The following is a 15,829-nucleotide window of genomic DNA, read 5'->3' as shown; positions in this document are numbered from 1 at the left end:
ACCAGAGGACATTTCTCCAAAAAGTACGATCTTTGTATCCATGTGCAGTTGCAAACTGTAGTCTGGCTATTTTTATGGTGGTTTTGGCGCAGTGGCTTCTTCCTTGGTGAACGGCCTTTCAGGTTATGTCAATATAGAACTCGATTTACTGTGGATATACAGTGCCTTGCGAAAGTATTCGGCCCCCTTGAACTTTGCGACCTTTTGCCACATTTCAGGCTTCAAACATAAAGATATAAAACTGTATTTTTTTGTGAAGAATCAACAACAAGTGGGACACAATCATGAAGTGGAACAACATTTATTGGATATTTCAAACTTTTTTAACAAATCAAAAACTGAAAAATTGGGCGTGCAAAATTATTCAGCCCCTTAAGTTAATACTTTGTAGCGCCACCTTTTGCTGCGATTACAGCTGTAAGTCGCTTGGGGTATGTCTCTATCAGTTTTGCACATCGAGAGACTGAAATTGTTTCCCATTCCTCCTTGCAAAACAGCTCGAGCTCTGAGGTTGGATGGAGAGCATTTGTGAACAGCAGTTTTCAGTTCTTTCCACAGATTCTCGATTGGATTCAGGTCTGGACTTTGACTTGGCCATTCTAACACCTGGATATGTTTCTTTTTGAACCATTCCATTGTAGATTTTGCTTTATGTTTTGGATCATTGTCTTGTTGGAAGACAAATCTCCGTCCCGTCTAAGGTCTTTTGCAGACTCCATCAGGTTTTCTTCCAGAATGGTCCTGTATTTGGCCCCATCCATCTTCCCATCAATTTTAACCATCTTCCCTGTCCCTGCTGAAGAAAAGCAGGCCCAAACCATGATGCTGCCACCACCATGTTTGACAGTGGGGATGGTGTGTTCAGGGTGATGAGCTGTGTTGCTTTTACGCCAAACATAACGTTTTGCATTGTTGCCAAAAATTTCTATTTTGGTTTCATCTGACCAGAGCACCTTCTTCCACATGTTTGGTGTGTCTCCCAGGTGGCTTGTGGCAAACTTTAAACAACACTTTTTATGGATATCTTTAAGAAATGGCTTTCTTCTTGCCACTCTTCCATAAAGGCCAGATTTGTGCAATATACAACTGATTGTTGTCCTATGGACAGAGTCTCCCACCTCAGCTGTAGATCTCTGCAGTTCATCCAGAGTGATCATGGGCCTCTTGGCTGCATCTCTGATCAGTCTTCTCCTTGTATGAGCTGAAAGTTTAGAGGGACGACCAGGTCTTGGTAGATTTACAGTGGTCTGATACTCCTTCCATTTCAATATTATCGCTTGCACAGTGCTCCTTGGGATGTTTAAAGCTTGGGAAATATTTTTGTATCCAAATCCGGCTTTAAACTTCTTCACAACAGTATCTCGGACCTGCCTGGTGTGTTCCTTGTTCTTCATGATGCTCTCTGCGCTTTTAACGGACCTCTGAGACTATCACAGTGCAGGTGCATTTATACGGAGACTTGATTACACACAGGTGGATTGTATTTATCATCATTAGTCATTTAGGTCAACATTGGATCATTCAGAGATCCTCACTGAATTTCTGGAGAGAGTTTGCTGCACTGAAAGTAAAGGGGCTGAATAATTTTGCACGCCCAATTTTTCAGTTTTTGATTTGTTAAAAAAGTTTGAAATATCCAATAAATGTCGTTCCACTTCATGATTGTGTCCCACTTGTTGTTGATTCTTCACAAAAAAAATACAGTTTTATATCTTTATGTTTGAAGCCTGAAATGTGGCAAAAGGTCGCAAAGTTCAAGGGGGCCGAATACTTTCGCAAGGCACTGTATTGACTCAGCGGTGTGAAAACTTACGTACAGTTGAAGTTGGAAGTTTACATACACTTAGTTTGGAGTCATTAAAACTCGTTTTTCTACCACTCCACAAATTTCTTGTCAACAAACTATAGTTTTGGCAAGTCGGTTAGGATATCTACTTTGTGCATGACACAAGTAATTTTTCCAATAATTGTTTACAGACAGATTATTTTACTTATAATTCACTGTATCACAATTCCATTGGGTCAGTTGACTGTGCATTTATAAAGCTTGGAAAATTCAATTGGAGGTGTGCCTGTGGATGTATTTTGAGGCCTACCTTCAAACTCAGTGCCTCTTTGCTTGACATCATGGGAAAATCAATAGAAATCAGCCAAGACCACAGAAAAAAATTGTAGACCTCCACAAGTCTGGTTCATCCTTGGGAGCAATTTCCAAACACTTGAAGGTACCACGTTCATCTGTGCAAACAATAGTACGCAAGTATAACCACCATGGGACCACGCAGCCATCATACTGCTCAGGAAGGAGACACGTTCTGTCTCCTAGAGATCAACGTACTTTGGTGTGAAAAGTGCAAATCAATCCCAGAACACAGCAAATGACCTTGTGAAGATGCTGGAGGAAACAGGTACAAAACTATCTATATCCACAGTAAAACGAGTCCTATAATGACACAACCTGAAAGGCCGCTCAGCAAGGAAGAAGCCACTGCTCCAAAACCTCCACTAAAAAGCCAGACTACGGTTTGCTACTGCACATGGGGACAAAGATCTTACTTTTTGGAGGCCTACAAACCTGACTCAGTTACACCAGCTCTGTCAGGAGGAATGGGCCAGAATTCACCCAACTTATTGAGGGAAGCTTGTGGAAGGCTACCCGAAACGTTTGACCCAAGTTAAACAATTTAAAAGCAATGCTACCAAATACTAATTGAATTTATGTAAACTTCCAACCTCCTGGGAATGTGATGAAATAAATAAAAGTAAAATAAAGGGGTGATCCTAACTGACCTAAGACAGGGAATATTTACTAGGATTAAATGTCAGGGATTGTGAAAAACTGAGTTTAAATGCATTTGGCTAAGGTGTATGTAAACTTCTGACCTCAACTGTATTTAGTTTTCTAGAAATTAGCAAACATTTCTAAAAACATGTTTTCACTGTCATTGTGGGATTGTGTGTGTAAATGGGTGTAATTAATCCATTTTGAATTCAGGCTGTAACACAACAAAATGTGGAATAATTCAAGGGGTATGAATACTTTCTGCTGTATACATGTGTATCAATAATAGGGCTGTTACGGTGACCCTGTTACTGCCAAACCGATGGTCACAAGTCACGAAGGCAGTCAAATTCCACTTGACCGTTTAGTCACGGTAATTAGGCTTCTCCATGCTCTGATGCTGCTGATGGTCATTAGTAGCCCACCAAACATGCTAACTGCCTGGTACTCGGCACTCTATTTTCCCTCGAATCACTCTGACCTCAATGCAAATGTAATCAAAAATCTAATTAAGCACTTCATGAGAGCCCATGAGCTCATGTTGCGCAACATTTCTGTAGGCTATGCAATTGTGTGAGAACAAGAGTGGTGGCCTCCATTTAAAAAGAGGAGAATCCCATCACCTTTCTATAGGCTAGGGCTACTATATTTATTTGTCAACTTTCCTAATATTAAATATATTCCTTCTCTTTACAACAGGAGTATTGGCTGGTATGAAAATAAACCACAGGAAAAGCGTCCTTTGTTCGTTATTTAAGTGCGTAGATGACATTCTATTTATTTATTTATTTATTATTTATTTTTTCCCGCTGACCCTGTTTAGAGACAGGTGCATGATAATGGTCCATTCTAAATCAAAACAAATTTCACACTATTATTTAGTATATGTAAAGACAAGATTAAACCAAGAATAGTCTGATGGGTGGCAATATTAGCCTATCACATGTGAATGATATATTATCACTTGTGGATGATGCCCAGCGTAAGGCAAGAAACACAGGTTTTCTTTTTTGTGAGAAAGACCCGATCACGTGATGGAGAGCCATGTGAGTGAGAGGTGCTTCGGAGCACACAGCACTCAGGGAGAAGAGAATTATAATTATTATATTCAACCCAAGGGTACAATGGCCACTGGCCGCAAAAGGCTCAGATTTTTTTTAGGGGGCATTATGGCCACACAAAAGGGATGCCGCCGAAAAATTTGAGGCATTATCAAGTGCGTGTCAAATTTTGAATAAGAGACTGATGAAGTGTGTACAGCCTGTGCAAAAAAGCAGAGTTCATGCCTTTTTAATGCAATTTTTAAAAAATCATCAGTAGATGATCTTGCAGCCTTACAATGTTACGTTACAGCCTTATTCTAAAATTGATTAAATAAAAATTCCTCAACAATCTACACACAATACCCTATATTGACAAAGCAAAAATGTGATTTTCTACATTTTTGTAAATTTTAAATACTTTATTTGCATAAGTATTCAGACCCTTTCTTATGAGATTTGAAATTGAGTTCAGGTGCATCCTGTTTCCATTGATCATCCTTGAGATGTTTGTACAACTTGATTGGAGTCCACCTGTGGTAAATTCAATTGATTGGACATGATTTGGAAAGGCACACAACTGTCTATCAAAGTTCCCAAAGTTGACAGTGCATGTCACAGCAAACACCAGGCCATGAGGTCGAAGGAATTGTCCGTAGAGCTCCGAGACAACATTATGTCGAGGCACAGATCTGGGGAAGGGTACCAAAAAAGGCTACTGGGAAAGGGTACCTTCTGCAGCATTGAAGGTCCCCAAGAAGGTCCCCTTGGAACCACCAAGACTCTTCCTAGAGTTAGCTGCCCAGCCAAACTGAGCAATCAGGGGAGAAGGGCCTTGGTCAGGGAGGTGACCAAGAACCTCATGGTCTCTCTGACAGAGCTCCAGAGTTCCTCTGTGGAGATGGGAGAACCTTCCAGAAGGTCACCATCTCTGCAGCACTCCACCAATCAGGCTTTTATGGTAGAGTGGCCAGACGGAAGCCACTCCTCAGTAAAAGGCCCATGACAGCATGCTTGGAGTCACCTAAAGACTCACAGACCATGAGAAACAAGATTCTCTGTTCTGATGAAACCAAGATTGAACTCTTTGGCCTGAATGCCAAGCGTCACATCTGGAGGAAACCTGGCACCATCCCTACGGTGAAGCATGGTGGTGGCAGCATCATGCTGTGGAGATGTTTTTCCGCGGCAGGGACTGGGAGACTAAAGAGATCCTTGACTAAAACCTGCTCCTGAGCTCTCAGGCCTTCAGACTGGGGTGAAGGTTCACTTTCCAATAGGACAACGACCCTAAGCACACAGCCAGGACAACGCAGGAGTGGCTTCGGGTCAAGTCTCTGAATGTCCTTGAGTGGCCCAGCCAGAGCCCGATCAAACGTCTCTGTAGAGACCTGAGAATAGCTGTGCAGCAACATTCCCCATCCAACCTGACAGAGCTTGAGAGGATCTGCAGAGAAGAATGGGAAAAACTCTCCAAATATAGGTGTGCCAAGCTTGTAGTGTCATACCCAAAAATAATCGATGTTGTAATCGCTGCCAAAGGTGCTTCAACAAAGTACTGAGTAAAGGGTCTGAATACTTATGTAGATGTAATATTAATTTATATATATATATATATATATATATATATATATATATATATATATATATATATATATATATATATATATATATATATATATATATATTAGCAAACATTTCTAAAAATCTTTTTTTGCTTTGTCATTATTGGGTATTGTGTGTAGATTGATAAAGGGGAATTTTAAAAATATATATTTTAGAATATGGCTGTAGCGTAACAAAATGTGGAAAAAGTAAAGTTGTCTGAATACATTCCCGAAGGCACTGTATAGCCCAACGAACAACTAAAGTTACATTAATAACTCTAAATTGAGCATATAGGAGTACATATTTCTTTGTTATCCGCTCAACATATAATAGCCGCATGTGCGGCACTCCCTCAAATCGTTTGGAGAAAATATGCTTTCTATTTTATTGAGCTTTGTTCAATTGAATTCTTCATACTATAAAATAATGCCACGGAATTCTAAGCAAATCTTGTCTGCTAAATGAAGTAGTGTAGCCCACAGCCATATGGCATAGCCAGATCAGGACCTAATATAAGGACAACTAACTCAGAGTATGCTATTCTGTTCTTCATTTAATAGTCTCCATTTTCTTCATATCATGTTTCTTTAGACCTGTCTAAAATAAAGAATGGATTCATTGTGAAGGTGTCGGCTATTATATTAGATGGATTTATTAGACTTTTTCAAATGTAGATGTTCCAAAGGTCTGCATCAGTGGTTTGTAGGCTGTGTGGAAGCCAGGAGATGCTACATGTGTTTATGTTAATTACCGGTCAATTACCGTGAGACAGGCAGTTATTTGCTTGACATTCCCCCGGCTGACGAAATTTCGTGACCGCCACAGCCCTAATCAATGCATCGTCATGGAGGACTACTATTATAATGGAGTGGAGGGCACAGAATGAAGAAATAACTATTTCAACTCAGGTACGCTAAGTAACCTTTTACAGAGTGGCATTACAGAATTTGCCGTTACACATGTGGGAACATTGCTACTGCAACATGTTGTCGGGGTGGGGGGGGTGATGTTGATTCTACCAGTATGTACACAGTGGGTGGACTTTTCTTAAATGTGAAACTGCAAATGTGATTTACACATGTTAATGTTTCCAAATGTGAACGTGCAATTCCACACGTGAAAATCTCACTTTTCTTACGGTTAAAAAAATATATATATTATTATTGAATTATTATGTAAGGGAGGAGAGGAATAACCTACTGTTTTTTGGCAAACTCCAAAGTCTGATAATATTAGTCCCGTGCTTTTTGACATCCCTTTGTTTTCTGATACATTAGAGTTTGACAGGTGTTGCTTGAGAAACAAGAACTGATTTGATAATTTGTTGATGAAAACAAAGCATATATTTCATATGAATAGCCTACAAGTATCACTTTTCACAGTGAATCTTTTTTGTTTAGGTCTATATGCTTTGTGCTAATGAATATAAGTTGAACATTGCCAAAGTTTGTTTAAATGTGCAATAAAAAAAAGTATGTTGCCACTGAGCTAAATTTTTTGGAAATGGGAAGTTCACATTCTCACCTATTAACTCATCTCAAGTGCAAGTCTGTTGTTCAGAAGCTCACATCAGCAGGATGGGGGGTGGGGGGGCATTTTCTTTAGGAGGGACGTCTACTGTAGATCGCTAAAATAATGATCACGAGCACACTTCCTTAATATTATATCATGTGGACACCTACATATTGGGCAACCAAGCGCGAGTAGCCTTTAATCGTCTAAAAAGGATGTTGAAATATCTTCAAACCTAGAATAGAACCTTCCAGGCTTCCTTTATAAGACTCAATAGAATGGGGGGAAAAAATAATTAAGAATTACAGGGAGGCTTTTGGAATAACGAATCCTGTGCGAATTGTCCTCTGGCATAACACATCCTGGGGTAATAATTACATAACCGACATCTCTAGTAATAAGAAAATGGCAGTGTGCGTTCCATCAGGCTAAATGCCAAAGTTTTTCTGTGACATAGACAAGAGCACCTCAAGGACAGAACTACATCAACTTAAATGGAAAGAATAAATGCAAGTTTGATGTCTAACAACAATAGAATGCCAATAAAATGAAAGGCGAAGTTTATACTTCAGGCGTTGGCGGGACTACCTTGGTTGAAATGAAAGCTGTTTCAGTGCAGAACATATTTTCTGACAGCCACTAATGTGTTATTCATGTGGTAGAATTCCAAGTCACACTGCAATAATTGTAATATTTTCATTGATCATTGATTCATTGATTTTCATTGTTTTACTGCAGGTCAAAGCGCCCAGCTCTGCAAAGTGCCACCCCAAGAATCGACTCTCCCATGCAACAGATCCCTCACCAGAAGGTAAGCATGACAGCACCTTCAGAGACGTCACACACTCGGCCAGAAACACTCTGTTCGGTCTCACTCTACCAAAATATTCAGCATAACGAATGCTCAGTTTTCATACTTCCCTAGTTGTAGAGTTTCAGTAGCGTGCACTTATAAAGAAAAGATACACACACACACTTTTCAGTCACACTCATATGGGATCGAGTGGTTTGAGGACTCTCAGTGAAACCAGTACCTCCTCTCAGGCCAGAGGCATCAATCAGGGGAGAGAGCTCCAGAAAGCTCCATGCAAAGCTCCTCCATTAGGGGTTTAAGGAGCAACAGAGGCAGCACATCCAGCTCTGGGGTCTGTGAGAACAGCCCTGGACCTTGCTGGTCTGATCTTCTCAGAATTGTACTCTCTCTGTGGGGAGCAATGTGCATGGTGCCTATGTGAAGTCTCTCACTGCCCTCTACTGGTGATATTGGTGATAACGCAGCACCCACCCCTGCCTTCCAAGTATAACTTCATACAACTCTATTTTTGAATTTGATAGAGTACCTTTGGCTTTGTTCTCTCTGACCACCCCTCTATCTGTCTTCCCCCTTATCCACCTCACCCACATCTCTCCCCTCCTGAAGGGTCAAACAACCCAAATCAATGGCGGCCTCTCGGCCTGCAATACCTCCTCCGTGTCACTAGAGGCGTCTGGCGAGACAAACTCCTACTCAGGGTCGCCCACCAAGAGGCAAACGCCAAGCTCCGGGGGCAAGACGACCCCCACAGAGAAGGCGCAGTATAACACCCCTATTGGGCTGTACTCAGCTGAGACCCTGCGAGAGATGGCTCAGCTCCAGGAGAGCCACAGAGGAAAGGGCTCTGCAGCAGGCCTCTCAGTGGGGTATGTAACCAACTGGAACAGGCCTGATAGTAGCAGCAGCAGCCAGGGGTGGCTAGGCCTGTTTAACCCCATAGTGGAAAGGGGGGGGGGGGGGTTGGGTACAAGCTCTGGGTAGAAGTTGCCTGTAGGCTCAGGTGTAGCATCAGCTAACCCTCTCCAAAACCTTCAACCTTCAACAACCCCACACACACACACACACAAAACTAACCATAGATCAGTGTCTATGTCTAACTTCAGTCTACTCTAAGGGGTTCTAGCCTACTCCACCCAGTCCCTGCTGCTCTGCCCTCGTGGGACAGAAGGATGGAAAGAGTCTCAGAACATTCTGATTTAGCTGTGTATTCTCATCCTGAGCTGGCCTCCAGACAGCTTGTTGACCCCAGTTGGTCCTAGTGATTCAGGTTTCCCCAGCGGGGAATGTGCAGGAGAGGCACAGCACGGTTCTTGTAAAGCCCCCTAGCTCAAGCCTGTGGCCCTCCTCCAGGTAATACAAAGAGCCCACAGGAGATTAGGTGTCCCCTCTGCCGAAATACAGGCCGTGACGTCCCAGACGAACCTTACAGTACGGGTGTATCTGAAGAGATCAACCAAACCACTGCTTTAAACGTGGCCAGGGTGGCTGAAGTGACTGCACAGTGAGGTTGGGGATCGTTTTTTTAAGTATGCGTCTGATGTTTCAATGAAATGCTAATAGCGTCACTTGGATATGAGAAAGTCCGAGGGGAATCGCTAAGTGCAGTGCTGTATCAGCCTTTGTGGTGAACACGGTGCACTAGTGTTCCTCTAGTGCTAATCTTAACGAGACTTCTAACAATAATTTGCGGAGTGCGATAAGATTACTCTGTCACCGTGCCGATGGTTCAGGGCAAGCACCTGTTCTTGTCATCTCTTTAACAGGCCTTGTAATGACTGGGTTCAGGTTTCTCTCTCCTCTGCTGTGCTAAACATACACTACCCCAATATATATATGCCTGTCTCATCTGGCCCTCTCGCTTCGCCTCTCTCTCTCCCCCTTTCTCTCTTTCTTTATCTCGCTTTCTGTCCTCATCTAAAACATACGGAGTATGGAAATATCGCTCTCTCGCCTGTGGCACTCTCTCTCTCCCACTTTATCTCTTTATCACTTCGTACCATTGCTCTGACATAAGCAGAGTCTGTTAATGTTTTATATATATGTGTGTGTGTGTGTGTGTGTTTGTTATATATTTAAGGAGCCTGCAATGCCATGGCTTTATATCAGTGGCGGACAAGCCTAATCATAGTCGAGGATGAACGTCAACAAAGGTGAAAACATCTTTGTCACTGATGGCTTTCGCTGTTGCATTGTGTGATTCCCAGTGAACTCGGGTCAGTCTTCACCCACCTCTTATCTATCACTCCATTTTCTCCTGTCCCTATTCGCTCATCTCTGACACGCGTTGCGGCTTGCCTTTCACGCCACATGAGCAGCCTTGTGTAGGTGGATTGTGGAGTGTAATTGTGTTGTTGACCCACTGTCTCTTTCTCTCTTCTCCACTGCCACTGCCTCAGGTTATTTTCAACACTCCTGCCAAGTTAGTACTTCCTGGTTGTGGTGTAGTAGCGTGTGTCCAAACGATTGTGCGGTTTAGCTGTGTGGTGTGGTGTGATGTTGTTGTTCTTGTGTCAGTCTCTTTGGTGTGAAGTGGATGTGCATTGTCTTGGCTTGTTGTGTAGTGATTCTGCCTTTTGGGATGGATGCGCAGTTCTAGTGTCGGTGTTCATAATGACCTTTTTCGGTTTGCAATGTAAAGGTCGTCACCATCTGCCCGAGAACGTCTAATAAATCTTAACCTCGGTCTCGAGAAGAGAAGAGAAAAAAACCCGTTGCCTTCGAACTCTCACAGACAAGATCCCTGTTCATTAATAGTGTTTTTGGGATATATTTGTTTTATTCGAGAATAAAGGTCATTTTCTGACTTAATGCTAAATTCCCCCATAAGCCATCAACCTTGTACATATGACATTTAGGTAGAGAGTGTGGAAGTGTGAAGCTTCCCATTTGAAAGATGGCTAATACGATGTAGAGGATTTGCAGATCAGTTTTTAATTTCTGCACGAACTCGACAGTGCATGCTTATATTAACATCTCCATTTGCTCTTTTATCTTGATCAGTTTACTTGTGGGCCAGTTGTATAACACCATCCTGTAGGCTGATGCTGCCACATACCTGGGAGGGTTGACCTGTGTGTCTTGAGGGGAAACCGGAGTGTGTGTGTGTGTGTGTGTAGATATGTGGGCTGTGCTGTGCCTGCTCTACTGAGAGATTTACTGTAGAGAGCATGTTTGCGGTGTGACATACAGCGCCTCGATGGCAGCTGATCTGCCTTTCTCTGCAAAGCCCCACACTCTTGTAGTAGTCACGTAGCAGATCTCTTGTGTATTAGCCAACTCTTTTGTTTGTGCCACCCATTGTTGTGCCGTGCTTGATCATGTTCCACACGGCAGTACACACGACAGAGGAGTTGGCTGAAGCACAAACTGATCTGCTAGCAGGCTATGACACTGTTGAACTTTCCATCTCACACAACTTCTCCTTCCACTGCCACCCTCCTCCTTCCCTTTCCCCTCTTTTCCCCCCGTCTCTTCCCTCCTTCTCCTCTTCACCCTCCCCGTCACAACCCTGCCGCCTTCCTCCGGGACCCTCCACCGCTCTCCACAACAGCAACGAGTACATCCCCAACTTCAACCCCAATGCGCTGAAGGACACTGCCCTGTCCACCCACAAGCCCATCGAGGTGAAGGGTCCTGGGGGCAAGGCCACCATCATCCATGCCCAGTACAACACCCCCATTAGCATGTACTCCCAGGACGCCATCATGGACGCCATCGCCGGACAGTCCCAGTCCAAGGGCCACGAGGGCGGGTAAGACCCTCCTTCCTCTGCACTCCCTCACTCCCTTTCCTTGTCTCCTCCCCCCACCCACTTTTTGTAGCATTCCTACCCAGCCTGCATGACTTTAATACACTCTTAGAAAAAAAGGTGCTATCTCAAACTTTAAAGGGTTCTTCGCCTGTCCCCCATAGGAAGAACCATTTGAATAACCCTTATTGGTTCCAGGTTAAAAACAACGTTTTTTCTAAGAGGGTATTACCCCTCCTTTCCTCTCCTCTGCTGGCTGTTGAACTAGTCTGGCACTGCAGCATAGTGTAGCCGTGCTGTGCTGGAGAAACTAAAACCACAGACCGACTTCATCAGGATGCCTTATCAGGGTCTAATGATCTAGGGTGGTTACCATCCTTTTAAAAATGGTTGTACAGTTCTGAATGTCCTAAGTGCCTTCTGTATGTGTCGAGAAGGAGCATACATGCAACACAGATGGTTTGTAACAGGTAGCAGTGAGATCTGTGTGTTCAAAGGTGCTGTTGGTTGTGTGTTGGTGCAGTGCTCAGGTTTTGACTGTTAGTTTTGTGGTTGTCTGACTACTGAATTGTCTGGTGCTGGAAGGGGTTTGGTTTTGTGCGCCAAGACACAGATGTAGTATATTTATAAAGGCGTATTCCTTGTTACAAAGGCAGGTCACCTGTTGCGGTATTCAAGTGTATTTGTTAGATTCTTTCCATTCGTTCTCTGAACGTCTTCATGCCGTGCTCACCTTCAAGCATAAAACCACCAGGTTAGTCACCAAGCCTTCCCTGATCCATTTACATATCCTCATATCCATGATTACCTTTCAAATACTTGGAGATCTCAGTACACACATCATATTCAGCTAGTTACCGTTGCAAAATGTATCATTTCATGAATGGGACCGTAAACTCTTGATTTGTATCAGTGTATGTAAATATGTAGACACACATGCTTCCAGGCAAATTGTTTTGTTCGTATGTGGAGAAAAGTGTCCTTTTTCTGGGTTCTCGCTCTGACATCCTCTATGGGATTCATATCTAATCCTCCCTCTCTCACTTCCTTCACAACCAACCCCATCACTGCACTGTCGATCCCACCCACCATGACATGCTGCTTCCCCCCCCCCCCCCCCCCCCCCCCCCCCCCCACCTCGCCCTGCCCCACCCCATCCCTGCTGTACAGAGAGGAAGTCCCAGCCGGCTCCCCCTTGGCGTAAGTAGACCGCTCTGTGACAACCTACGGAGCACAGCCTGTGTGCTGTCTCTTCATATCCCTCCGCCGCCTCCTCCATGTCCGTTTCCCTCACCACTCTTTGCTTGTTCACGTCGCTCGTCCCAAACCTTCTCTCTGCTAACCCAATACGTCCTCACACTGAATGGAGGGTCTGGTTTTTCTACCCATGGCAATTTTCGACACACACCACCAATTGGCGTAGTTTGTGGGTTGATGGAAGGACGTCTAGAATTGCCGGATATTGCCTCTGCACCCTTAATCCATTGATGATAGTTTAGTTTGATGGGAGTTGATTGCAGAGCAGCTGTTTGTAGAGAACATGGTGGTGTGTAGAGAACATATGGTGTGTGTGGCTCTATATCAATGACTATCTGATTACTAACAAACAATTTTTCATTCAGTTGGAAAATTGTGCTGAAATTGTTTTGAAATGTATCGAAAACATCCATCGATTCAGACGTTTTCATGCCATACATTATTAGAGTTTTTAGAAAAGCACAGAGTGAGGTGCAAACCGATATTGCCTAAAGGTCAACCACAGAATCATAATTGTGTTATTTGGCAGTTTCGCCATCTCCAGCAATCATTCCCCGCTCCGCTCATTCCTCCATTCTCCATAATGTTCTGCTCATGGTGTTGCAAACCGTTTCTTAGAGGGTGTCCACTCCGCCGCTGGCTACACAGGGATTCTTTATGTTTCAAGGCTCTCTGTCACATAGGTTTTATTGTCTGCTGGGATGTTATCAAAAGTCAATTTTCTCTTGAATTGCAAAAAACAAAAAAAAACCTGCATGATTTATATGGATATAAAAAAGGAAATGAACGGAGGAGGGACACATTGAAGTGCCGCCCTCAGCTAGGTGGCCAGAACTATCAGTGCTCAGGGAATGCGCAGCTGACCAGCAATAGTTATGCCATGTACCAGGAGCTATACTAGTTTAATAACGACACTAAACGGAATGTTCTGAGCTCTTTCGTCCTCCTGCTGAAGGTACACAATTTTTTAAAATTATTGTTTGAAATTATATTTCTATAGTATGCTGTTGAGGAAAGATACCACAGGGTCCAAGCTAGCTAGTAGCTATGCAGCCATAATGCTTCACATGCAAGCTTCTGAAAATAGGAAACTATTAGACATCTTTTTAGCATTCCATCACTGGTTTGTGTGAGCGTACGCTGGCGGATGCTCCTTTTTAATGTCCAGTTTTTAAGCCCCTCTCATGCAGCTCCCCTTATGCAAGACCAATTTTGGTTTTTACATCACACTATGAAATAGTTATTCCCCTAAATGCCAATTCCCCTAAATGCTCCTTAGTCATCCAAGCAGGCTACACAAGTTAGTTATAGTATATGTATAACCTCAGACATGCCCCAATAAGAAAATTATCACTCCGGGCTGCAGTTTCTGAACACCGTGATCAGAAACCCGAATAACAAACCCCAATCCCTATACGCCCTGATGGCGATGGTGGGTAGGAATTAGTGCCAGTGTGACGAGCCAGCCCTCTCTCTGTGGTTCCAGTTCACTCCCTGTAAAAGACGCTCAGGTAGACAGTGCCTCCCCAGTGTATCAGGCTGTCATCAAGGCTGCAGACAGGGACATGGAGTTGAACGACTGGGCCCGCAGCTCCTCCCAGGTGCAGTCCAAGTCCTTCCGCCTCCTCGCCCACATCACGGGAACGGAGTTCAGTAAGTAGCGCTGTTCTGTTTCATTTAGTTTTAGTCGACCCTTCTTACCCTGCCAAACACTGTTACTGATGGTTCCTCTTCTGTCTTCTCTCTCTGTCTCTCTCTGTGTGTCTCTGTGTCTCTCTCTCTGTCTCTCTCTCTCTCTGTGTTTCTCTCTCTCTGTTTCTCTCTCTCTGTCTCTCTCTGTCTCTCTCTGTCTCTGTGTGTGTGTCTCTCTCTCTGTGTCTGTCTCTCTCTCTCTGTTTCTCTCTCTCTCTCTCTCTCTCTCTCTGTGTCTCCTGCAGTGCAAGACCCAGACGTGGAACATCTGAGGAAATCAAGGTAGGCAGCTAGCAGCAGCGACCGGTGGCCTAGCAGAAAAGCTGTATTTAGACATTGCTCCAGACCAGACCATATGAGCCCTTAGCAGAGTTCCTGCTGTGAGCTAGGGGGTCAAGGGTCACAGGGTCACTCAGTCCTGCTTCAGGCCCCAACTCCACACCACTCTCTGTGCTGAACTTGAAGGTTAGCATGTGACTCATGTCATTCTGAGCCAACAGTAAGAATAGTCTGAAGTGTATCGATAGTGCCCCTCACACGGATTACAAATAGCCCTCATGATGGGCTCACACAAGTTCCCAGCAGTCTGTTAGACTCCTCCAGCTGAAATGACACAGAACGTGTTTAACTTTTTTTTTTCTCATTAGTGATTTCTCTTAGTTATTTCTAATGAGTTATCTCATTAGTGATTTCTTTGCCTGTGTAAATTCATCAGGGACCCTGATACAGTATAGTGCAGGACATCATAGACCCACCCAGGAGTTGGGTTGATTTGTGTTTGTGGAGAATTTGGGAGCCCCCAGTGCACTCTTACCCTCACAGGACTCAGACAGGGGAGTGGAGGCCACAGTCCCTAACCCATCTCTAATCCCCCCCTTTTCTCCCTCTCTCTTTCTTCCCCCCATTTTTATTTTTGTCTTTCCTCATGCCACAGGGAAAAGTTTGACACAGAATTTAAAGGCCCACGTTTTGCCAAATTGAAAAGTTGGCACAATGGCCTGTCTGCTCAAATCCTTAACGTGCCAGAAAAAACCCTGGTTTAAAAGAAGCGTCAGACCGAATGTAACTGTAGCAATCAGAGAAGGGTAGAGCAGGTGAGTAAGGAGAAGGTCAGGCTAAAGATACTGGAAAGTGAGTTAGTGGAAAGAGGTTTGTTCAATACTTGTTGATCACATGTTGTAATGGAGATTTTAGTCCAATGTCATCTTTCCCTCTTATTCTGGCAATGAAAGTTGATCCTAGTTTTCAAAATTAATTGCAGCTGTATAAAAAGTTGGATTGTATTTCAACATTAAATTATCACTATTTGAGTTTGACATTGTGATATAAATATGAATAAAAACGATACCACTGTGAACGAAACACATTTTTCCTTT

The 15,829-nt window shown here is 43.5% G+C and overlaps 1 protein-coding gene across 1 annotated transcript in view; it reads left to right on the top strand.

The window, feature by feature from the left end:
* Window positions 1–15,829, top strand: part of LOC110503086 (PDZ and LIM domain protein 7) — a 68,412-nt gene that overhangs the window by 33,384 nt on the left and 19,199 nt on the right. Inside the window, exons 3-8 of the mRNA XM_036960847.1 lie at window positions 7,681–7,753; window positions 10,153–10,175; window positions 11,307–11,507; window positions 14,248–14,414; window positions 14,699–14,735; window positions 15,388–15,490. Of these exons, the coding sequence (XP_036816742.1) occupies window positions 7,681–7,753; window positions 10,153–10,175; window positions 11,307–11,507; window positions 14,248–14,414; window positions 14,699–14,735; window positions 15,388–15,490 (604 nt within the window). The remainder of the gene's footprint in view (window positions 1–7,680; window positions 7,754–10,152; window positions 10,176–11,306; window positions 11,508–14,247; window positions 14,415–14,698; window positions 14,736–15,387; window positions 15,491–15,829) is intronic.

This window comes from Oncorhynchus mykiss, chromosome 23 (assembly GCF_013265735.2).
Source record: "Oncorhynchus mykiss isolate Arlee chromosome 23, USDA_OmykA_1.1, whole genome shotgun sequence".
NCBI classification, from domain to species: Eukaryota; Metazoa; Chordata; class Actinopteri; order Salmoniformes; family Salmonidae; genus Oncorhynchus; species Oncorhynchus mykiss.
This window is presented reverse-complemented; position numbering and strand designations above follow the sequence as displayed.